Source organism: Micropterus salmoides, unplaced genomic scaffold, assembly GCF_014851395.1.
Source record: "Micropterus salmoides isolate LMB-PRFRI ecotype aquatic unplaced genomic scaffold, ASM1485139v1 Ms_hic_scaffold_17, whole genome shotgun sequence".
Lineage (NCBI taxonomy): Eukaryota > Metazoa > Chordata > Actinopteri > Centrarchiformes > Centrarchidae > Micropterus > Micropterus salmoides.
In genome coordinates this window covers 1,451,038-1,475,410 of record NW_024040817.1, presented here as the reverse complement: position 1 = coordinate 1,475,410, position 24,373 = coordinate 1,451,038, and the positions used below count along the sequence as shown (strand labels likewise).

At 41.1% G+C, this 24,373-nt stretch overlaps 1 protein-coding gene across 2 annotated transcripts in view; it reads left to right on the top strand.

The window, feature by feature from the left end:
- Window positions 1–24,296, top strand: part of LOC119907941 (protein MTSS 1-like) — a 66,923-nt gene extending 42,627 nt beyond the window's left edge. The window contains exons 4-15 of one of the 2 annotated variants that reach the window (XM_038725649.1): window positions 1,491–1,575; window positions 3,474–3,565; window positions 4,140–4,214; window positions 4,570–4,581; window positions 10,440–10,597; window positions 10,874–10,981; window positions 12,127–12,224; window positions 13,325–13,550; window positions 16,249–16,512; window positions 17,467–17,634; window positions 17,828–17,984; window positions 18,486–24,296. In XM_038725649.1, the coding sequence (XP_038581577.1) occupies window positions 1,491–1,575; window positions 3,474–3,565; window positions 4,140–4,214; window positions 4,570–4,581; window positions 10,440–10,597; window positions 10,874–10,981; window positions 12,127–12,224; window positions 13,325–13,550; window positions 16,249–16,512; window positions 17,467–17,634; window positions 17,828–17,984; window positions 18,486–19,144 (2,102 nt within the window). In that variant the 3' untranslated portion in view covers window positions 19,145–24,296. The remainder of the gene's footprint in view (window positions 1–1,490; window positions 1,576–3,473; window positions 3,566–4,139; window positions 4,215–4,569; window positions 4,582–10,439; window positions 10,598–10,873; window positions 10,982–12,126; window positions 12,225–13,324; window positions 13,551–16,248; window positions 16,513–17,466; window positions 17,635–17,827; window positions 17,985–18,485) is intronic. The other variant, XM_038725650.1, reaches the window with a different exon arrangement.
- Window positions 24,297–24,373: the final 77 nt, after the last annotated feature.

Below are 24,373 nucleotides of genomic sequence, written 5' to 3'. Positions count from 1 at the left end.
GAGAGACTGGGTGAGAGGAAGATGAAGAGGAGAAAGGAAGGAGGACATGTGGAAAGAGGGAAGAGCGGAGGAGAGAAAGAGGTGTCAGTGGTGCAATGCAGTGCTCACTACTCCACCCCAGACCCACACACACTCGGTTGTAAAACTATACGTGTGGGGACCCTTCATTGATATAATACACTCTGCAGCCTAAAAAAGTTAACCTTAAAGAGTAACGGAGTACACATGTACTGATATAAGATATAGATAAAATAGAGAAAGTATAAGATGCAAAATCAAAAACTGTTGCATTATGTGAGGGTGGATTTGGTATAAAATTTATGTCCAAATTCAAAAGGTGCATGTGCTTATTGAAGGTCTTCATGAGTGTATTAACACAAACATTGGCGTGTTTGAGGTGTTTTTGGATCTCCAGGCTGACAGGCTGAGGTCTAGTGAACTTTCCCCCAGGAGGGAGTGTTCTGTCTGGGGGGGGGGGGGATGACGACCATCTGGTCCCTTCGGGTGCCTGTGGAGCTTCTGCTGCACTAAGAATTAGCTCTCAAACAGGCTAGTTTCCACCCTGCTGGAGCGTCCTTGAGCAAGGGACACACACAGATGACCTCTGACCTCTCTGTTAATGTTGAGGAGCGGCAAAATGAAACTGTCTAATTATCTGGTCTTCTCTTACGTCAATAGATAGTTATCAAAAACGTCTTTGGGCTGGTCTGTTCGTCCGTGGTCGTCTTATTTGCATGCAGCCAAAATCTCAGGTAGCGTTGATCAGGTTTTGACACAAGTTGCGGAGACAATAAATCTCCCTGGCATGTTCCAGCGTGGCAGGACAGCTGCCTCTAAAACCAAAATGCTTGTGCAATATATGGCTCCGGGGATATGAAAGTGGCAGCGACGCTGGTGGAGAACAGCAGTGAGATGAAATATATTTATAATAAGTAACTTATTTTGCATTTGACTGACTATTCATCCGAGTGGCTTAATTAATGAGGGGTGTTCACCTTCGCTTCTCACCGGTGTAACTTACCCAGATCTCCTGATCATTAATGAGAGAATAAAGGATGCTTCTGCTTATTTTATATAGACTGATGCCCAAGCTGGTTGTAATTATTTGCACAAATGCTGCATCACAAGTCCCTTGCTTGGAAGTCCAGCGTTCAATAGGGAGATTGATGGTCATGAGGAGGTGGTTATCAGAGGCTTTTTTCCCCTCTCGTTTGCAGTGATGAATAAGAAAATGAATCAAAACACATTTCTAATCCATCTTCCGCTGCTGCAGCCTGTACGTTTGTGTGAATCTCTTCTGTGAAAATGTTGCTCTTACCGACCTTGTCAGATTAAAAACTGGCGCCGGGGGCTTATTCAGAAATGTCACAAAAAGTAATTTCAACATTTCATATGTACATGTTCTGGTTGGTTGTGTGAGTGAATGTGAGTTTGCTGATGGATTTTAGTCCAAAGAAGACAACCTAAAGTTTGTCTGTGTTTTTTTTCAGGAGGGACCAGGGACATCGGTTCAGCCCTCACCAGGATGTGCATGAGGCACCGCAGCATCGAGGCCAAACTCCGCCAGTTTTCCATGTGAGTATCTGTGTGTGTGTGTGCGCGTGCTGAACAGGTGTCTCCTCCCAGATCTCCATGGCAACCTGCTCCTCCTCCTTCCTCCTGCTGCTCTAAACACATTATTATGGCAAAAAATAACTGTCCTGATCAATTTTATTATTTATTTATGTGTTTCCATTATGGGTTTTAATCTTTTGGAGGATAAAATTCTTTTTAATTTTGCGTAAAACCCCTTCATCCTTCTCTTTGTGCCTTCCATTTTCACCTCATCTGCTGCCTCGTGAGGTTTTGTTTATGCTGCTTATTGACTCATCTTGAAACTCATTTTCTGAGTCCTCCACGTCTCCCTTTCCACCTCCTGCTGCCGCATCCTTTTATCTACCTCATCTTACCCCCCTCAAGAGCTTGAAAACCTCACCCTGTCCTCCTCCTCCTCCTCCTCTGTCTTTCTTCTCTTCCTCCTGACCCAACTCCTTTCTGCTCTTCTTTATCTCCCCCTCTCTGCATGAGTCCATTAACTCTCTCAGTATGGAGGGAAAGAGTCAGCCAGACTGAAATGAAAGGGTGAGACCTCCAGCGGAGTCAGTAAACAGAGATACAGTATAGCTGGACACATCTACGCATACAAACATCCATCCACTTTCCAGCACACTGTATCCCAGACGCCCTTCACGCCGGCGTCGTCCTCCAGCTCCTCCTTGGGGATCCGTGGGTGTTCCCAGGCTAGTGGGATATAAAATCCCTCCGTTCTCCTCTTGGGATCACAATCCACAACACCAGCCTGAATCCAGTATGAAAAGAGATTTGGGCGCAATAATCTTATCCCATGTAGGTGTCATAGCAGAAGACGACCGACAGAGATTCACCTCTGTGCGTCAACAAACGTGTGTTAAAGCATTTGTGTTTGCAGACACCTGCTGTAGTGCAGAACTGCGTGCGTGTCTGCTGTCTGCGTCCATTTTTAGACCGTATGTGGCGCTTCGGGGTCTAAGGTCACCTCAAGAGACCCCGACAGAATGTCACGCTGTGGTTGGTTGGGTTTGGTGGAATTTAAGACATCATGATCATCTAATCTGACATAGTCGATTATTTTATTTGATCAAAAGAAAGTTAAAAGCTGACAATTTTGATAATAGATTAATCATTTGCGTAAATTATCAAGGAAAAATGGCGAAAATTTGCTTGTTCAAGGGATGAGTCTCAGTTTTTCTCTGCTTTTTTTTTTATTGCAAGCTGAATAGCTTTGGTTTTTGGACTGTTAATTGGACAAACAAGACATTTGAAGAGGTCGACTTGGGCGCTCGGAAACGGAAATGGGCATTTTTAGAGACCCAAACAATTAATCGAGAAAATAATCGCCATATTAATCAATAATGAAAATAATTGTTAGTTGCTAATTAGTGACCCATCTTGCAAGAACTGTCTGATCCTTTTATAAAGGTCAGCGCAGACACACTGAGAAGGAATGTTATTGTGACTGCATGTACTTGATCTGCAATCAGTCTAAGGAGAGTTCAGGACTACAAGTGAGGTTTCTCTGCTGGTTTATCTTTCGGGATTTAGCGTCTTTTCAGGAAACGATTAAAATTTATATTAGAAAACAGAGTATATCAACATTTTTAGTAAGAGACTCTTTACACACTTTCAAATAGTAACTTTTATCCCTGATGTTGTTTTAACAGTTCTGTCGGTAAGGAACACACACACACACACACACACACACACACACACACACACACACACACACACACACTTCCATTGCTTAAGGGAACATTGCATTCGTTCATATTAATTCCCTTAAGACTTTCATGCATGTCTAACCGCAGCTCTTACTGTAACGCTAACCATAAACCAAGTCTCAAATGTTTGACTTCTGTCCGCTCTAACAGTGTGTGTGTGTGTGTGTGTGTTCGCAGGGTGTTTCTGGACTGTCTGATCAACCCACTACAGGAGCAGATGGAGGAGTGGAAGAGAGTAGCCAACACTCTGGACAAAGACCACGCCAAAGGTACACAAACGTAGAAACACACCTACACTGCCACACAATGACAGAGAGTAGGAACTGCATACACAGTGAAGTTTAGAAAAGAGGGTTTGAAGTTTGAAGGCTCTTTAAGCTGTTTAACAAACTCAATTACTAAGATGTTGGAGCCTCGGAAAATGTATTTTTAAATTTTGTCGTGGGTAAATTAGTTTTGGTTAAGGCTATCTCACCAGCTAGCCTTAACCAGCAGTCTGGTTAGTACGTCTTTTTCTCATTCTTATGAATTTTACTTGCCGTTATTTTTTCCTCCACATAATTTCTGTGGTAATATTTTTAAATGTCTGGTTATGTTTTCAAATTTGAGAAAAAATGTTACTGCGTTTAGGCTTTGCAGGGCAGTGTAGGCATGCGGTATGCTTGTCATGTCTGCGTGGTGTTCACTGACCTCTCTATTTGCATATGTGTGTGTGTGCATACCTGATAGGTGTCTTTTGTGAATCTAACCCAAGACGTGGGTCTATTTATGTGCCCATGAAGTTCCTCTGCATGCTTCACACGGTGTGTTCATCCGTCTGTATTTGTGTGTGTTTGTCTACAGAGTACAAGAAGGCCCGTCAGGAGATCAAGAAGAGGTCTTCAGACACTCTGAAGCTGCAGAAAAAAGCTAAGAAAGGTTTGTAATCTCTGGCCTGTCACTTTAATTCATAATTATAAGCGTTTTAATTTAGGCCTGACTCCTTAATGTGGGAAGAAAAAACAAATAGCTTCAAATTCCCACTGGTGTTTGTAATAACACACTCTTTTAAATGAGTTGGAAGATGGGAATGGTTTGGTATGAGTCAGGCAGAATGAAATGACAGTGGTATTCATGATAATTAAATCACAAGTGGTACTTGCGTAATGTGACTTTATGAAGAGGACTCTATAAAGAGATGTGAGGATTTAAAATTTAAAAGTTAATTTCATGTTTTTCTTTTTCCTACACTCTGCCCGTCCTGTGGTGTCCCATCATGCTCTGCTCTGTCCAGCTGATGTATTTGGTAAGTTATTTTACTATAGCAATAATATATAAAAAGAGGGCATTTCTAACTCTGACTGGTTTTGACATTAATGCAGCAGGCGGTGAGATGAGCAGATTAGATTCAACCTACCACTCTGTGTGTGAGAAGGTCTGCACACACTCCTGACACCTTCAGCGCTCTGACACACACATCTGCTTTTTCCTAATCATATCCAGGCCACTTGGGTCGGCTGAAATATGTTCCCACGTTGTTTAGATGTTTGTGTGTCTCCAATAACCCGAAGCCTGAACACAACAAAGAGCAGAGTCACACTAAACAAGAGTCTTCAAAGAAAAGACTGCTCGTTTTGTAAAACACGACACAACGTGACACAATCCAACACATCAGGGTAACTGAGGCGCGACACAACTATTCGGATAACACTAGCTGATACAGCCCGAACAATGAAGCAGCCAGCTGATATGATCTTTATCACAAATCCAAAAGTCATTTTGCGATTTTTCTGGACAATATTGCGATTCGATTATAATGGAGCAAATAGTACTATGAGTCTACTTGCTAGATTATCAAGGAAACTGCGCCAAATACTATTACTAATATTTTTCTCAACTTGAACAAAGTTAAACGATAAACAGTAATTCTAACAATAACAAGTAGAACGGATGTAAAACAGAAAAAGGAGAGCGTGTTGCTCTATGGAGGAGGCGGCACCCTGGCCTCGTGACTAAATCTACGTCTGTCCTCTGCAGACTATCCACAACCTGGAGGAGGAACTAGTGTACATGAGTGCAGTAGTATAATATTATAACATTAAATAAAGAGTATAATTTTCAGTTAAAAGTATACTGTTAGTAGCCTAAAAGAATAATATATTAATTACTATATTCATTATAATTTCATATAATGGTATATTATTTAACCACTAGTTGAATATTAAATCCAGTTACAGCTGTTTAATTCCTGTGGGTTGTTTTTATTTATTTAATCCTTGTGCAAGAAAAATTATCTTGGTCTCTAATTTGTCAATGCTACGTACTAACTTATCAATATTCATATTGTATAACATTTTTAAATTTTGATGTAGCATGTTAAACTTTTTTTAAATGTCCCGCTACATCCAGGCTGTGATTGGTCGGTTGAAGAAAAGTGACTGGCAAGCACGTCGGCTTTATGAAAAGCTGAACATGTTGAACAACAAAAGGCACCAATACAGCTAACGTTAAATGGTCAGCAAGCCAAACCCAAACCTTCCTTATCTTCTCCCAGTTTTCTTCTGTCTTAACGCTTCAGCTGCAGACGACGTCTCTCTGTCACAGAGCGACCGGAGCACCGGTGGCGAGTCAGACTATGTTTTGAACGATTAGCGGCGTGGCGGGTAGGGGAGGGGGTTTACGGTAGGTTGTTGTCTTAAAAGTTACTGGCACACTGATTATGAAAATCTTTTTGATTGCACGTAGGCCTTGTTTTTAGAGGCAGATGCGAGAGCCTGGTGTGGACGTGGATAATTAGCAAACTGCAGCGCACACAGAAGAGTGTGTCACACTCACTTTCTGTTTCATTATCCAACGAAGGTTAAAATCAAGGGCAACTGGACTTGGTTGAAGATACTGGAAGACGTTTCGTCCCTTATCCAAAGGACTTCTTCAGTTCTGACTGACTGGCAGGGAAACTCAGCTATTTAACCTCAGTGGGGTCGTTGGCCCGGGTCATCGATACCGCTGGTTCGTTAGTGTTCCTTGTTGCTGTGACGACAGTCGTTACAGTCGTTAAGACTACCGGTGGCCAAGACTGAACGACCATCGTTGGTATCTTCACCTGAGGCCAATAGGTTACGTTTGTTGAGTTTCCTGGGAAGTGATGAAAGGACAGCATTGTAAGTGGGGGATAAGTGGTGGCGTAGACCCCCTCCCCTGTTCAATGACGGCTTCTCAACCCTGGTGTAGATGCTTCCTTGACACCTCTTTCAAACCATCCATCTTCTCTGTCTAAAATGTGCACCTGGTGGTCCTCAAACGAGTGTCCTCTGTCCTTCAGATGTAAGTAGACTGTCTACTTACTTACAACAGAGGAGGGGGTCTACGCCACCACTTATCCCCCACTTACAATGCTGTCCTTTCATCACTTCCCAGGAAACTCAACAAACGTAACCTATTGGCCTCAGGTGAAGATACCAACGATGGTCGTTCAGTCTTGGCCACAGGACGACTGTAACGACTGTCGTCACAGCAACAAGGAACACTAACGAACCAGCGGTATCGATGACCCGGGATAACGACCCCACTGAGGTTAAATAGCTGAGTTTCCCTGCCAGTCAGTCAGAACTGAAGAAGTCCTTCGGATGAGGGACGAAACGTCTTCCAGTATCTTCAACCAAGTCCAGTTGCCCTTGATTTTTAACCTTCGTTGGATAACTATGACCTGGATGACTGAGAATCTTCATAGATTTCTGTTTCATTAAATCGCACCCGTTTTGGTTTGTCCATCAGGGAGAACTGACAAGTTTATTTTTCAACCTTTGGCTCAAAAGTTATTTAATTTAATATTAATAAAGAGAAAAATGTAGGAAACCTTCGCACCATGGTAGCGGCGTGGCTCTAGTTCATTGCAGACAGAATGTAAAGATAAAAATGAGAGCTATCTGTTGCGAGACGTCAAGTAAAAATTGTAAACCAGCCTTCGACTTGTCACGTTCAGAGTGACCGGCAGCTTGCAGAGGTGGGGGGGGGGGTACATCTGTCAGTGTCATTGCTTTGCTCTACCCACTGAACTGCAAAGAACCATAAATAAACACCAAAACAGTTCTCTGCTTTTAGAACAAATAGTTCCAGTCTGGTTCACTGAAACAAACCTTATTATGATTGGAAACAACAGCTTGTTGTTCCTGCTGACAAAGGACTCGATGCCTTCCATCTGTAAAACAAATGGAACCTGGGATTGACCCCAGAGGAACCTCAGATGTGGTCGAGCGGCTTCGGCCCTCGGGCCCTTCCAGCCTGTTATTACTCCACGAGAGGGAGGTTCCCTCTGCAGTGGTATGAATGTCACGAGGGAGGAAATCTGGAATGAAATTGATGTAATTACAGAGGAAGGAAAGAAAGAGTTCCCTTTGCATAACTCTGAAAACAATTAAAGACATAAGTGGAAAAACTATTAAGACAGGGGACCTACTTTTAAATACTCTGAAGTAACCGGTTAGTCGACTTTCTGCAGTAATACGATTTCTTAAAAATCATGTTGAAGGCTAATTCTGGTGTTATTAAACCTGGGCCCTATTTTTTTTTACATATTTTAGGATCTAAATCACTAATAAGTACAAAATGTTTAGGAAAAAATTCCAGAATTACCCTTTAACAAGAAACTAGTGTCTGTAATTGGAGACATTACAGCTAGCTACGATAAATTTATGTAGCATGTGTTAAAAAACATTTTGTGAGCCACGTTCAGGTGTAATGAAGACAACTTACTGTACATAGTACGGTTTAATGAGACTCAGCCGAGGAGATGCTGTGTGAACACCACATCTGAAAAATACTTCCTTTCTGGGGATGTTTAGCCTTCCTAGATCTACAGAGATTCACCAAGTGCCCAGACACGATTATTGTTCTCCCCTCTATGCACGGTGGAAGAGTCTTTTGGTAATTGGTTCAAATCGACACATGTTGTGTGTCGTTGAAGCCACGTGCAACACTTTCTACAAAGAGCCAGTCAGTCTGTCTGTAATGAAACATAATAAAGATAATCTCGACCTTGGGGTACTTAACACATGTACAACAGCGCATTATTATATCAGCTGTGCCAGTCAGTCGCCAAGCAGGCAGAGAGGAGAGACGGCGTCTGACCTAGAGTCAGCTATCAGGACCTGGGGAAACCTGTGTCACAGCACTTACAAATTATTCCTCTACGTTGTGGATACTTGTATTCAAAATAAGTCAGAGTCTGACTAAAACTGAAGCTGACACTAAGTGGCCTCTCTGAAGGGGCAGATACTGTACGTGGTCGCCATTTGACGTTTGGTTTTAAGGGGGGTCACAGCGCCTGATTAATTGCCTGAACAATCTAACAATCTGTCAGATGGATTTCGGGCACATCATACATTTTGATCTGCCGTTGTCCGATCCGATTTTCCACATGACCGCTGTAAGAGAAACAGAAAAAGAGAGACACAAACGCAGCATGCGAGACTGATGTTGTCGAAATTCTGTGGGAAACCAGAAATTACATTCCCGTCCCCTTGAAGAAAATCTCTTTCCTCTCTTTATCACTGGAGCCTCTGCTGCCTGGAAAAGTTCAGTCAGAAGTTCACGTCGATCGACCCGACCACAGAAGCCGGGCCTGAATCTCACGGGAGAGAAATAAAGAACTCTAATTGCATGTTGTCTGTCCTGAAGTACGATGAGATTACCAAATGATCATCTTAGAGAGGAACACAAAAGAACAACGAAGAAGTTATTGGCAATCAGTAAAGAGTTGTTTAATGTCCAGCTGTCCATATCCATGTATAAATAAGCAGACATTCTTTAAAGGGTTGGTACCCCTGCAACTTCCTGGGTCCATGGAGGTCCACTAGACGACAGGAGAGTCATCAGTCACTTCAATTTTCAATTCTCTTATCACGTACGATACATAAATCAAAACCTATCTGGTACAAATCTACAGCGTGACTCCTGTTAACCCCTGGTGTGAAGGATGAATTCAGCTTTAGAGGCAGAACATGAGGAAAAGAGGAGTTCAAACATTTGATCAGGGCTAAAAATTTAACAGAATCCTCTTACAAAACCTTTCACAAAAGCATCTTATGTAATTTAAACCAAGTGTTTTGTAATCAAACGTCTTTAGATAATCGATGACCTCACCATTAATGTGTGGTGTGTGTTAGTCGGATGCCAGCAGTTGTGTTTCCGGGCGTGGCGGCCTGACAGATCGCTGGTTTTAGAGAGAAAACTCTTTAAATCTTTAATGTGGGTTAATTGTTTGTGGGAGGCTCTAACTATTGTTTTGAAGCGATCGAGTGTTTGCGTTCTCAGAACAGGCCGTTCCCTCTGGAACTAAAGTTCTATTTAGGCGGAACTGAAGTGAATATACGATTTCACAGATAATAATCGGTCTGTGGCTCTCTTTGGTTTGCCCGGAGCTACAAGCCTGCTGCCTCTTAATTTCTCTTTCTGTCTTTCTCGACCACTATCTGGGGTTCTGATATCCGGATTATGATGCACTGCACTAGATAACAATTCTGTAATATCACATAAAGCTGCTTCGTTCACCTTAAGGTCAAGTCTTTGTTATTGGAGAAGATAAGAAACAACTCACTTTTAATATTTTGGTGGTCATTTCCCTATTTTAAATGTATTTTAAATGAGCACTTTCTGCTTCGACAGACTTGCTTTCATGAATCCTTTGCTCGAATCTTTCTATGTTGTTTTCTAATTCTTTGTGTGTGTTATAGCACTTGGTCCTGGACTTTTAAATGTCCTTTTTTTTTAAATCCTACTAGTCAGTTTTGTTCTCTTTAATGGTTTCTTTTTGAAAGAATGTTCTCTTGACCGTATCATTTAAGAGACTATGACAAACTTAATTTTTAATTAAATAATAAAGTATTTTCTGTGAAATTCATGCGAGTACAGCTGACATTTAGTTGACAAATGAATTAGCAACACATTTTATAATTCAGTAATCGTTTTAAGTCTTTTTAAAAAGCATAACGTTTTGAATTGTGAGGATCTGCTTCTTGTCTTTGTCATACATAGTAGTTAACTGAATATCTTCGGGTTGGTTTGCTTTTTTCACTTTTGAGATATTTCAAATTAACGTTAATCAGTTAACTGAGAAGATAATCCATTTTTATGGAAGTGCGTGCGTGTGTGTGTTTGTGTCTGCAGGCCGCGGGGACCTCCAGCCTCAGCTGGACAGCGCCATGCAGGATGTCAGTGATAAATACCTGCTGCTGGAGGAGACGGAGAAGCAGGCGGTGAGGAAGGCGCTGGTGGAGGAGAGGAGTCGCTTCTGCTGCTTCGTCTCCATGCTGAAGCCTGTCGTGGTCAGTCACACATCCATTCATCCAAACCACTGATTAAATAAAAGAACAGCAGCTCTGTTAAAAGCAACAATTTATCTTTTGAGAAAACAGCCGCCCCCTTGTATACCTGTACGGCGGTCTTACAAAGTTTGTACTTTCCACATTAATAGAGGTCAGCAGCTGTGGTCGGGTTTAAAATCTTTCCTACACTGTGATCAGAACATACACCGCTTCTCCAAAACACCACTTCAGTGCTGTAGCTCAAGCATTAAAGCTCTGGCCTGTTGTGTGTGTCAGGAGGAGGAGATGTCCATGCTGGGGGAGATCACTCACCTCCAGACTCTGACAGACGACCTGAAGACGCTCACTATGGACCCTCACAAGCTGCCCGCCTCCAGCGAGCAGGTACAACTCCCTGAACCAGACACAACTCCTAAAACTGTTTGGTTTTAATGCTTTACTGCTAAATCAGATCCCTCATGATGCGGATTGATTCAGTGCATATCTTAGACTTGATAAATTTTACCTTAGGTGGTTTTATAAAGTCTTCTGAGAACCAAACACACTATACCTAACATATCTTTGTTAAATCAACTATAAACTGCTGCTGTCTCATAAATCCTGTATTGGATGAGCTTTAGTAAAAAGGCGCAACCTTGGTGAGGCTTAATACCCACCGAGAACAAGCTTGACTTAATGAATGTGAACACAGCTTTTGATGGCTTAATGTAACCTCACTGCCCAACTATATCCTCAGTTGAGGTTACCACCCCTCCCTTGCTGAGAACAGGCTGGGAAAGACCCTGCCTACCGCTCCTCAGCTGTCTGATGGTTTGCCAGAACCTCTTTGAGGCCAACCAAACTTGCAGACGACCTACTAAACTCAAACAAAAAATGTTTGTTCTGAGACCATACCTGTCTTCTGATCCAGGAAACAGACAGCTGTCAGGGCTTGACTGCAGACCACAGACTCATACTGGGGACACCGCTTTTTGAAATGGCCGATTTTGTCCCCAACGTTCTAAAAATGTCAACTAAACAAATGAAATTGAAGAAAGGTGTATTTGCACAAAAAGAAAACACGCAATGCAATTTAAATATAGAAAATACAAATGTGCATTATCATAAAAAAGCTGAAAAACCGAAGCTAAAAAAAAAAAGCTACTGTTTTATCATTATATTCTGATATATCTGATTATATACCTGAATTTTGTGTTTCCCTTTACAGAAGTAAAGACATTTCCACCATGCATTGGTGCAGAAAATCTCTCCAGAATGCAGGAAATTAAGAGATTAATTTTCAAAATCTCCCTCCTCATATTTCAGCACTGAATATTTCTTCAATATAGTGTTCTCGTCTTTTTCTCGTGACCCAAGTGAAGCGTCACACCCCTATTCTGAGCCCTTATGTCCCCACCACTTTTCAACACAAAGTGACGCCCTTGCATAGACCGTAAAAGGGGGGTTACATTATTTTGTTATTGATTTCCAAATAAAGTATTGCACATATCCAGAAGACGACGACGACGACTCCTCCTTTCTCTCGCCAGGTAATCGTAGACCTGAAGGGCTCCGAGTGCACCTGGTCCTACCAAACTCCACCCTCATCACCGAGCACCACCGTTTCCAGGAAGTCAAGCATGTGCAGGTTGGTTACCATGCCCATAACAAACCTCCCCAACAAGCTGAGAGTCTAATCTTTGATCCTGCCTTTACTCTGCTGCCTCCATGTGGTCCAGAGGTAGAACCGCAGCTTTTAATGGGACCTTAAATCACTTAGTTTAAGGGTCTTTAAAGAGGATGAAGTATTGTTATGTTGTCCTTTTACGACTGTTGTGTCCAGATGAGGATTATTCAAGTGGTTTCTTCATAGCAGGAGGGATCATAAGAGGGTCAGTGCATTTGGTCTGGTTCCCAAAACCCAGTCCTTTAAAGCTCACTGTGGTCTGGCAGGACTCAGTAAGCATCGGCTTGGGTTACAGACCTTTTCTGATTTTCACATAGGAAAGACACAGAGGCTGTTTTTAAACTTTTGTCAAAACTCTCTGAGTTAAAGGGGGGAAAAACAGGTTTCTCAGTAATTCAGAGATGAGAAATAGTTTGTTGAGTTTATAATGAGTGAGACGATAATGATTAGTTTTAATTCTAAAGTTTGGAGAGGCAGCAGGTCATATCATCCAAAACTCTTTGCCTTATATGTCGCTGCTCAGCTCGGCCACAGTAGATTCTTTTTCAGATTTAAATGTCCTGTAAACTTGGCTCAAGTTTCAAATGTTACAAATGAAAAACCAGACAACCAGGTGGGAGGCACACAGGTTAAGGCTGGGAGACTGAACATCTGTGCCTGTAGTATGTTTGCATTGAATTTGGTCTGTTTATTCTTTGATAGAAAATGTAGACATTGTGCTGTGTGGTAGATTTAGTCAAATTGAGAAATGGTTATAACTGGTTTATGTTCATCAAATTAAAACTAATAAATGTTAAATAAATCTTTGTACTCCAAATGGCATCAAACCATTTACCACTTGTTTTTGTAGATTTGAAGTCAAAGTGAAGTGTAATTTGAGTGTTTGATATGTTGACTGTAAAGCTGAGTAGCGTTTATCATTTATGACGCCAAGTTGCCGTGTCACTGTGTTAAAGGGAAAGTTCATCCAAATTATAGAAAGTATAATTTTAACAGTTGAATTGTGAGTCTCGTTGCATTTATCTTCCTTTCTGACATCTCCTCCCCTCTCCGTCCTACAGCAGCCTGAACAGCGTGAACAGCAGCGACTCTCGCTCCAGCGGCTCACACTGCCACTCCCCCACCTCCCATTTCCGTTACCGTGCCTCCTCCTCCTCTTCCTCCTCAGTGCTCCCCCAGCAGACGCCGCCCCGCCTATCCTCAGTCTCCTCCCACGACTCTGGCTTCATCTCCCAGGACGCCTTCCAGTCCAAATCCCCCTCACCCATGCCTCCGGAGAGCTCGCAGGTAAGGAGCATGTGCAGAGATTGAAAACAGATACGAAGAAACACACTGAGAAATAGTTATTGGCAAGCGGAGACACTTGAAAAGAACTCCTATAAGGGTATAATAATGTACACACTGTCCTCTTCACTATGTTCTGTTGCACTCTTCTTCCTCCAGTGAGGTCAGAACATCCTCCAGGTTGCTTTTATACTGTGCATTCATTAGCTCACAGGGTGCAGCCAGACAGCATGCTCGCTTATTCCCTTCAGGGTTTCCTTTCCTAAGCAAGACAAATGTCTTGTTTTGTCAAACCAACAGTCCAAAACCCAAAGATATTTAGTTTACAATTATATAAAACAAAGAAAAGCAGCACATCCTCACATTGTAGAAACTGAAACCAGAAAAATAAAAATGAAACTATTAATTGATCACAATAGTTGCCGACTAATTTTCTCTCAATTAACTTAACCCAAATGTAAAATAAATATACATATAATCAGGGGTATTTTCCCGTTGCAAGAGTAAGATATTTATTGAAAAGTCTAATTTAGGTTTGTCTATCTCATTCTTTAAGAGAGATTCATAGGTGAGGTGTACACTCAGGGGACATTCAAGCGCTCTCCTGGTTCTGAGATGTTCAAAGCATTACAAGCCTCCCCTCTGATTTAACTTCACCTCATCACTAAAACAAAACCCAAGACATCGGACGAAAATACATTTTGGGAGCTTTGGACACCTACAAAACAACAACAAGGACAAAATTCCAAGCTGTAATTTTCCAGGACGTTATCCCCTGACTGCAAAACTGGATTAAAGAAATTCAGGGTTCAGGATTTGTGAGAATCCTGTAAAGGATCACACTAAGTTTAGGTTTTTTTACATTCTCGTGACATATTGCTTTCCCTAACCCATAACCCTCAATTCTAAAACCTAGTCTTAATCCTCAAACAGCCCTTTGAAGAAGAGGGTACCCAAGATATTAATTTAAAGCACAAGCTCATGCAAACACAACATTGCTAACTAAACACTAACCAAAACCCTGGTCTAGTCCCAAAACTTATATATGTCCACAAAACGTCACTGTGTTGACTTATGTCAACTCAAATGTCTGATTTGGTGAAGTTCAGTGTGTAAATATAAATGTACTACTCACTACTTTAGATATTCTTAAAAGTCTTATGAAATATCACAGCCCTCAGCTTCTCATTCCACCTGCTGAACCTGCCTCTGCTTCATTTATCCCTCCTTCTTCTTCTTTGTAACAGCTGCTTGTTCTGTCTGTAGTTCACGCTCACACCTGCTAATCCTTCTGCTGTTATTTACACTAACCTTTTGTCACGCTTCTTCTGCTTTCCTGTCTGTTTTCTTGCATCCTGCTAATTGCTCACTCTTTGTGTGTGCGCGCTCTGCATGGCGGTGCTGCAGTCGTGTGTCTCTCCTTTACCTTCTCAGTCTGTCAGTGAGGCGCCTTCCTCTTCCTCCTCTTCCTCACCTTCACACTGCGAGCCGCGCTCTGGGTTACAACAGGTGAACATCTACACGTGAAAACAAACACACACACAAACACACTCGCACGTCTGTGAGGTTGCTGGTTCGGTGATACCGGCGTCACACGGTGTTACTTTGTGTTTGGAGGTACCACATGGAGCTTTTAAATAATCAATCGATGCTTTGTTTGCTTGTTTAACAGTTTTTCATTGTTGTAAGGCATTTCTCATTCAGCGTAAAATACAAAGAAAGGCAAAGGTTGGGCTTCAGTGGCATTTTATCTGATCCACTTTTTTAAAATCCCTTATCAAAGAGAATTTCTAGAGATGTCCTGAGCTGATCTTAAGGATCGTTAACAAGGCAGATTTGGATAATGGATCAGTCCGATCATTTCTTTACTGTGTTTGTCCACCTCAGACTGCTTGTGTTGCAAAGCTGCAGATCTAGTTACTTTTAAACTTCATTTTTCATCAGTTACATGAAAAAATGCAAGTAATACTTTCATGAATCAGTATTTTAAGGTGAACTGGGAGACGTGATCAGCCACTGTGGATTATTTATCTGGAAAAGACTGACCAATCTGTTAATCTGACTTGCTTTTGTACGGTTTCTCTCACATATGATCGTTGGCTGAGTACAGACACTGGTTTGCAGGGATCACTTAAATCAGACAGCCAACATTTTAATTGCAGTTAATATAATCTGCCACTTTTGACATTTGTTATTTTAACCAACCAAGGCGACGGACTAAAAATGAGAAGCTGCTGCCTAAATGTTTTCTTCATTGCTCTTCTTTGATAATTAAAAACACACAAAGACATGGAGAGGTTAAAGGTTTAATTAGAGATTTGTTTGCATCAAAATTTAGCAAATCTTGAGTATTTTGATGACCTGGTTCTGGTCTTGTGTCAAGTTTCCTTCTCCTTTCTCGCACCATCTGGGTTAGGCTTAGGTTATAATTAGGCTTCACAGACAACTGGTTGGGGTTAAGTTAAGGTTTAAGGTTACTTAGAAGATGGGGACACTTGCATACAACACCAGGTTCAAAGTGGAACCGCTTACTGGAACCCAACCCGAGCAGAGGCTGACATATTTCTATTATAAAAGATTGCTGAGCTCCTGCTGCGACATGTAGCACCTCCACCTGCACTCATGTGCATTATGTTTTCACATCATAACAGTCATCTTTAATTTTTGAATTTGTTTTTCTGCCTCATCCACTCACCTTCAGTTGTCAAATGGTTTTGACCATCACGCTGCCCTCTGTCTGCACGGAGTGGTACTGCAGGCCCAGGACACCCACCTCCATCTGCCATACTTCACCTACTCCTCCTCCTCCTCCACCACCACTTCTCCCATCTCCTCGCCCTCCTATTCGTATGTTTCTCCCACGTGGTCGTGGCCTCGGTCAGGCTCCAGCCAATCAGGGGAGATCCTGCCTCTCAGCCCCTCAGGGCTTGGAATGATCCCTTCATCCAGAATCCCGTCCTGGAAGGTTTGATCCTCATTCTCCCCGATGTCCTCCTCCTTCACTTCTTTGATCCTTCTCTCATCTTTCACCCCCTTTTTTTCCCCCTACTTCTTTTGATTTTGTTAATGTCCTTTCATCTTATGCTCGCAGTGTCTTTCCTTCTTCTTTTGAAGTCACTTTGGAACAAACACTTCAAGGATTCATTGTATTAGTCTGCCATTTTGTTTCGAATTCCCTCAACAGCTTCTCAGCTTCATAATTTACAAGCAGACCTCTACTATGATACGTTTGACTTAATTTCTCCAGTTATTTTACAATATTGTCAGATTTTGGCTGCAGATTAGATTCAAGCTGCTGCTTTTTAAAACCACGTTTTGAAAACAAATTGAACTGAAGGAAAATTAAACAGAAAATTATTACGTAAAAAAATCTAATATTTGCTGACTGCAGCTTTTAAAATGCAAAAGTGTGCTTTATTTTGTTGCTCATTATGTAAAATAAATACTAGGTAGTATGAATTCCCTAAATTGGGCACGGTACCAATTTGGGATAATTGTGTCATTGTCTACATTTTATAAAATAAGTTAATCCAGTAATCGTCAAAATCAATTAATGACTCATTAGTAGCAACAACATTTATTTTTCTTAGTCTTGTATTAATCCATTGATTAGTGTTTTTATCATTTAGTCTATAAAATGTTAAAATAACTTGATTAGAGTTTACAAACCGCTTTGACAGACAAAGCAAAAGAGGGAATATAACAAAACAAGATAAAGTTAAGATAAAGTAAGAAGACAAAAGACACAAGACATCCACATAAAAGCCAGTTTATAAGATTTTAAGGAGTGATTATTGAAAATTCCCATTAAAAGTTACAAAACCCAAAACAAAGACCCCCAAAGTGATTCAATTTCAACTGCTGCGTCACGGAGAAAAGTGTGACGCTGCCTTGTTTTGGATCATGTCTGTCTGAATAGGACTGGGCCAAACCAGGCCCATACGAGCAGCCAGTGGTCAACACCCTCAAGAGGAGCAAGGACAGGAGAGAAACTGCAGAGCCCGGCAGCCACCAGGGCCCTGACGTCACCACGCTAGGGGAGGAACCACAAGGGGTTAAAGGAAGCCACTCTTTGACATCACCCAAGGTCAGATGGTGTTTCCAAAACGGACCAATTGTAAAACACAGGTCATGAGACTTACTGGCAGCTTTTTAATTGGACAGGTTTTTGGTAGTGTGTCAGTTCCAGTGGTATAGATTCTAAATTAATTGTGCTGTCAAATTAGTAAATCAAAGCAAACTAAATATGTAAATACATGCGTGCTTGTTGACCCCGGCAGGAGGACAGGGAGGCCCATGAGGAGCTGGCCAGGGCTCTGGCCCGAGGGCTCCAGCTGGACATCCACGGCTCCAGCAGAGACTCTCTGCAGGGCTCCAGCGGCTACAGCAGCCAGACAAACACACCCTGCTGCTCAGAGGACACCATCCCCTCACAAGGTGCACACACATCACGGGCCCATAAAATGTTTTATTGCCATGTAACAAATAGTTTTTATACCATTTACTTTCGTAAAAGGTGCTGAGCTCATAGAGCAGTGCGCCAAATGCATTAAATCCTTAGGAACAAATCAGAAAAGGGCACTTTCCACTGTGAGAAACGGGTCCGATATCCTGCTACAGTGTGCCCACACAGGAGGCCAAGTGTTGGCAGAGCAGCAACAGCTTCAGTCCTCCATCTGTGGTTTACAGGAGGCATTCAGGCATTTTGACAGCACTCAGAGACCAACACATAATCACTGTAATTACAAGCATTAAACAGGAAAAAAGGAGAGTTGAAGTGTAAAAAATATTAAGTGGCCTTCGTAGACAGCTGGATTGATTAGAAGCGTATCTGTTCTGTCAGACGTGGACAAAAAACAGGGCTGTAACGCCTCCAGTGTTAGATGTGTTGTGCTGAACTTGAGAATACTGAAGAGTAGTGTTTTCTGTTCCCCATAGTATCAGACTGTGACTACTACTCTGTGGGAGTGGATCAGGAAGGCGAGCAGCAGCAGCCGCCATCAGATTTTGACAAATCCTCCACCATCCCCAGAAACAGCGACATCAGTCAGTCCTACCGCCGCATGTTCCAGTCCAAACGCCCTGCCTCCACTGCTGGGCTGCCCTCCAACCCCTCTGCCATAATCACCCCGGGGGTCGCCACCATCCGACGGACACCGTCCTCCAAACCCAACTTGCGGCGGCCGTCTGGGGGCCTTAGCTTGGGCCCCATCCCCATCAAGCCCCCCATGATTCCAGTCAAGACCCCCACTGTGCCTGAACATCCCGGTTTCCCAAGCAGGGCAGCATCAGAGGACGGCAACACACAACGAACCCCGCTCAGCCCCCCGACCACACTGTTGTCACCTGGAAACAGCGGGCCGTTGTCACAGAGGTCAGGCTCCTGGGAGACCCAGCATCTGGGCGAGGGGTCAGATCCTCCGACCCCACCCCCGCAGCCCAGCGGTCGGGCCTCAGAGTGGGAGCGCCAGCCTCTCCCGGAGCTTTTAGAGGAGACAGAATATAGCGAGGTGGAGGACTTTCTGGTGGCTATCCGACGAGGCGTCAGGCTCAAGAGGACGGCGACCAATGATCGATCGGCACCAAGTATTCACTAGACTAGAAGGGTTGGTTTGAGCCATTTTGTGTCCCTCGTTGAATTTAAACAAATATGCTCTTGAAGGGACACAAAATTGTTATTAAGTAAACGCAAACGGGAGCTATGACATAAAAACCATTTGAAGAAGATAGGAAGTTGCCCAGAGTGTCTGATCAAGAAACAAAACATTGAATCATGGTGAAGTTAGTTGAAAACTTGGCACCATCACCTTTTGGCCAAAGAGAAATTCTTTAAATGAGGGTTAACGACCACTAACCCTGATGCTGATCCGAGATCATTTCCCCTGGGCAACTTCAGTATAGAAGAGAAAAGATGTGAAAGGACATTGTCAAACACGAGCAAGTTGTACAAGGTCATTCTTGTAGCAGAAACGACTTAAATGAAACATTAAGTAAATGTGTTTAGTATTGATAAGAGACCGATGATGTAGGAAATTCTGGAAGAGATAACAGTAAGCTGGAAGGAATGATGAGTATTTTCAAAAGATCAAATCATTATTTGTATGTACATATTTATATTTTGATGCGTTTGTGCATTTTTATTCGTCAAACGCTCCTTTTACATCCCCGTAGTGTCCCATTTCCACTAAAAAAGGTGCCAAAAGCCTGTGTGCTGAATTTTACTTAAATATGCTCTATTTAATTGAATTTATGCTGATTTTTATTTTGTCTGAAATGAAAGAAAAATTGAGCTTCTACTCGAGCTAAAATACTTTGTATATGTAGGGTAGCGTATTGAAGAATGCTGTGTAACCATTCGCAACTAAAGATTTTTAGTTGTTACAGTTACTTATACGATTAATAGATCGACCTGCATGTTCTTAAAAGTGTGCCCCAGTATAAACAATCATTTTGGCTTTTAAATTAGATTTATAACACAGTTAAACCCATAATATCCAAGCAGTGGATCGGGAACTGTGGACGCCTAAAACTTGCGAGATTAAGTCTGCTGTTAGCTTTACTGTTAGCGTCTTTGATTCTTTCCGAACTGAGCGTCAAAGATATTGTGGGTAGAGATTTATTTTTGGAATTCGGTTTAATTATTGCATTTTGTATTTATTTTCTGTAAAGCACTTTCGATCAATGATAGCTACTCTAACTAATCAAAGTACTCTTGCAGACAGACATGATCTGCAACTTTGTTGGCCTCCAGATTCGCCAACCCCTCTGCCGCTGTTCAACTTTTAACATGTTGCTAATCTACCAACTATAAAGCAACTGAGTAATGTTGTGTTAGCATAGACATCCAAGTCCATGGTAGTCATAGAAGTTGCTATTACAGGTTCCGTGTTACTACTTAGCTACAGTTATTGGAGTAATGTGGATTAGTGTGTTGTAGTGAAGCCAGTGTGCTGATGGTGAGTTGTACTTAGATGGCACAGATGCAAACGGTTGCGGACGAGTCGGAGCGTCAGTATTGGGACGGTGTGCTGCGGTTACCTGAATTGTATTCATTCTATTGTTATTCTGGTAACAGCTTCTCAAATGTGAGCGTTTGCTGCTGCAATTTCTAGACCTAATGATTGAGAAGATAAATGGCAGATTAAATCAATAACGAGAATTACTTTTAGTATTTGATCTGCTAAAATGAATATTCAGAGACTGTTGGTTCACTGTCCCAATACATGAATGGAAAATGACCCAGAGGCGCCACTGTAAAGTGTAAATTTGGAAAGAGAACAGCTGATTCAGTATGACCTGATCTGGAATCTAGCTTGCTTTAGTCCTAATCTGTCTGTTTACTAGCCATCAAACACTAACTGTCCAGTTACAGCTGTTTTTCAGGTGGTTTAACACACCCTATGGCGGCCATGTTGGAGGTCTCTAATTGATGTTTTACACATTCCCAAGTGCGATGTTGTCACAGCTAGCTAACAGTTAGCTAATTAGCAATATACCTTAAACTCGTAATTTAGACAATGGCCAATGTACAACCACTTGTGGAAGCTAGCTTTGTAGCACAACAACAACTCAGTGTGAGAATATTACTGAACATTTCTACAGATGAGATTTCAGCTTGCTTTTGGAAAGCTAAATCTTTACTGTGTAGACAAAAACATTAATTTTCAAGTTTGATGTTTAGCTAATTATTAGCTAAACATCAGTATTTTGTTTAATCTAATTTTGACACTAGATAAGGTACAATTCTTAACAGATGCTAGCACTGTAGCGTAAGAACAAATCATACTTCTTAGTTTTTACTGAACATTTCTACTGGAACATGACAACAAGGTGCTTCAGCTAGCAGAGAGCCAAATCTCCACGACCCTCCATTATGGTGCCAGACGGCGCTAATACATTTGTGACCCAACTGAAAATCCTCTGTTAACTGTGGTTAAACTGACAGATACAACAGAACACAAGTGCACGCTGCTGTGCACTGATATCCATGTACAACCGCAACAAATATGTAAACCTGTAATAGCTTGTAATTACTAAATGTCGGACAGCCCGATGAGTTAAAAATTTAACTTGTGTTAGTGGGTAAGTAACGAAACAAGTGGAAATAGACAAAACTTCCCTGTTGCTACTAAATATTTTTATAGTGTCCTCACAAGTCAAATTATTTATGTATTTATTCATTTAAATGTTTGCATTTTATTTGTGGCTTTACACATTTCTAAACTTTCTAAAGCATATTAACAAATATTTAATATGCATGTCTTTTTTTTTGTTGAAGAAAATATTTAATGGTCTGCTTTTTTCCTACCGGAACTAATGTTTTTCCTCAGTTGGTCATTTTTGATGCCGTCCATCATCTAATCTAGTTTCCCTAAAGGGATCATTAGTGTTTCATTTTCCAGTGCAGGTTAGCGAATACAATAATGTAGCTGATGCGATAACAAGCGTATGAAGCTGAATGTTCGAGCCTGTGAGGACTCCGTAAATGTTATGAAGATCTGAGTAACGCTAACGCACACGCTGAGGATTAGAAAAGTGACCATTTGGAATCATGTCCACAGCAGAAAATCATTTTGTGTCAAACATTTTTAGAAAAATCTTATCATTGTAGAAGTTGCATCAGAATTCACTTGTCTAGTCCTCAGCGTGTGCGGAGGCCATTTGTCCCTGAGCTGTACGTAACAGCAGCTGTCAGTGTGCCCTTTAATGTTTAGCCTTTAATTTGAGTAAAGTTGCCAAATTCCCTACAGTATATGCAAAATGATGCCCCGGGTTTCTTCTTTTATTGTAAAATTTACTTCAGAACGTGCATTTCGCAGGTGAATGTCACCAGTTTGGGTGAAAATGCTTTATCTCCACATACATTTACAAAATAACTTACTGAAATTAAATTGTACCTTTTCCTACACCTGATGTTAAAGTGGGGAATATCTAATTTTGGTATTTAGGGTAACTGGACACTTCAGTCACTCAGTGTCTCATCCTGTAAATGTGTTACAGGAACACACTGAATGGTAGGCAGGTGCTTAGCAATAAAAAACGTGATTTGATAGGACTAAGAAAGGAGTCATTTTGGTTTGTACAGACTTTAAAAAAACAAGAAGAGACCTTTTGACTTTGAAGTGTTTGTTAGTTTTCAGCTAAGGCTGAGCAATATGGCCAAAAATGTTATCACGATAAATGTCCAATCATTAATTCTTTTAAGTTTAAGGCTGATTTTTGCTCCTGAGTGAAAATTGAAGAAACCAGATCTGCGGTTACTCTTTTCTTTGTGTGTCAAACAGTGGATCACTTCACAAAACTAAGGTGGAAGATTCTAAACAATTATTAAAAATTTTTACAGTCCCTTTTCCTCATTAAAATATATCTTTTATTCAAATCAAGTAAACATTTATTGACGATATATTGAACATTTGTTATATTGTTATTGAGGAAAATTATATTGTGATAATAATCATTATTGGTTTATTGCCCAGCCCCATTTTCAGCCTCCTAACTCATTTTCCAAAAGTCACTACAAAGACTGCCCATAATCTGGTCAGATTGTTTTTTCCACATTCTTCCTGTAAATGTATAAGCCACTGAGTGATTGAAAAGTCCAGCTTCAAAGAGATATTCCTCTCAGGCTTTTTATTCCTTAAAATTTCATTACCTACCTTTTCCCACCGCTCAGCCAAGACAAATATTATTAAAACCTGAGAGCAACACAGAGTTAGGTTAGCTAAAATCAATAACCAGCCTCGACTTGACCTAATTGGCAGAAGGGATTCAGGAAAACAATGAGAGTACAGTTATAAATCCACAAAGAACCAAAAATGTTCTAATTTAATTATGCGCACGTGATGCTCTTTAGCATCTAGTTTGTTGTCCTTCTTAAAGTTAATTTGTTCCTCTAATGTGTGTGGCCAAAAGGTTGGAAAATTAATAATTTGACACCAGGGAAACATGGATGAACAATTTGCTTTAGGCAGGACCTGCTCTGATCCTTAAAGTTATATCAAATACATCATTATTTATTAATGGTACAGAGACAACTTTATAGTAAAACGTAGTGGCTGACAATGGCAGTAGTGAAATATTCCTTGACAGTGTACTTTTTTTGGTTTTTTTTTGTTTGTTTGTTTTTTGTCAAGCCTGTCCTGGATTTTTGGGGCCCATGTAATACTGGCATTTGTGGAAAAAGACTCAAAGGACAATGGAATCATTTTAAATCTAGAAATCATCACGACTTAAATACATTAATGACTGCTTAACATGAATTAAGTGATTGACTTTTTTTGTAATTTTTAGCTGGTATACTAATAAAGTTTCCTTTTGTTTTACATGATTATATCAAAACAGCACATGAATGTAAAAAATGTTAACTGTCAACTGAGGAGATGAAATTTCCCACCAGCCAACAGTTACAGCTAAGAGACAGATACAGTCATATTTGCTCGTAAACCTTTGATTTTTGCTGAAAAAAAATAACCACCTAAACAATTAACAGGTTTTCTTGGATTTCTCAGCATATACAAGATACTTCAATACCCAGAAGGTATCAGACACATGTACTGCTGTGACACAGGCCTGTCTGTGATATTAGGAGTAACAGCAATCCTTTTTTAATTATTATTACTGGGCTGACCTGATTCTTTACCTGTACCTTACCTTTAATGTTCTGTTCCTGAATACTGTCTCCTATTTTATGTATACCAGCTGTTTTGGCTAAATAAAATTGTAGCATACGATGTGCATCTGATGACTTAAGGACACTTGTGGTTTGTGTTTTCTCACTGTCTACGATACCACTGATTTTTCCCCCACAATTATATTTTCGATTAAGT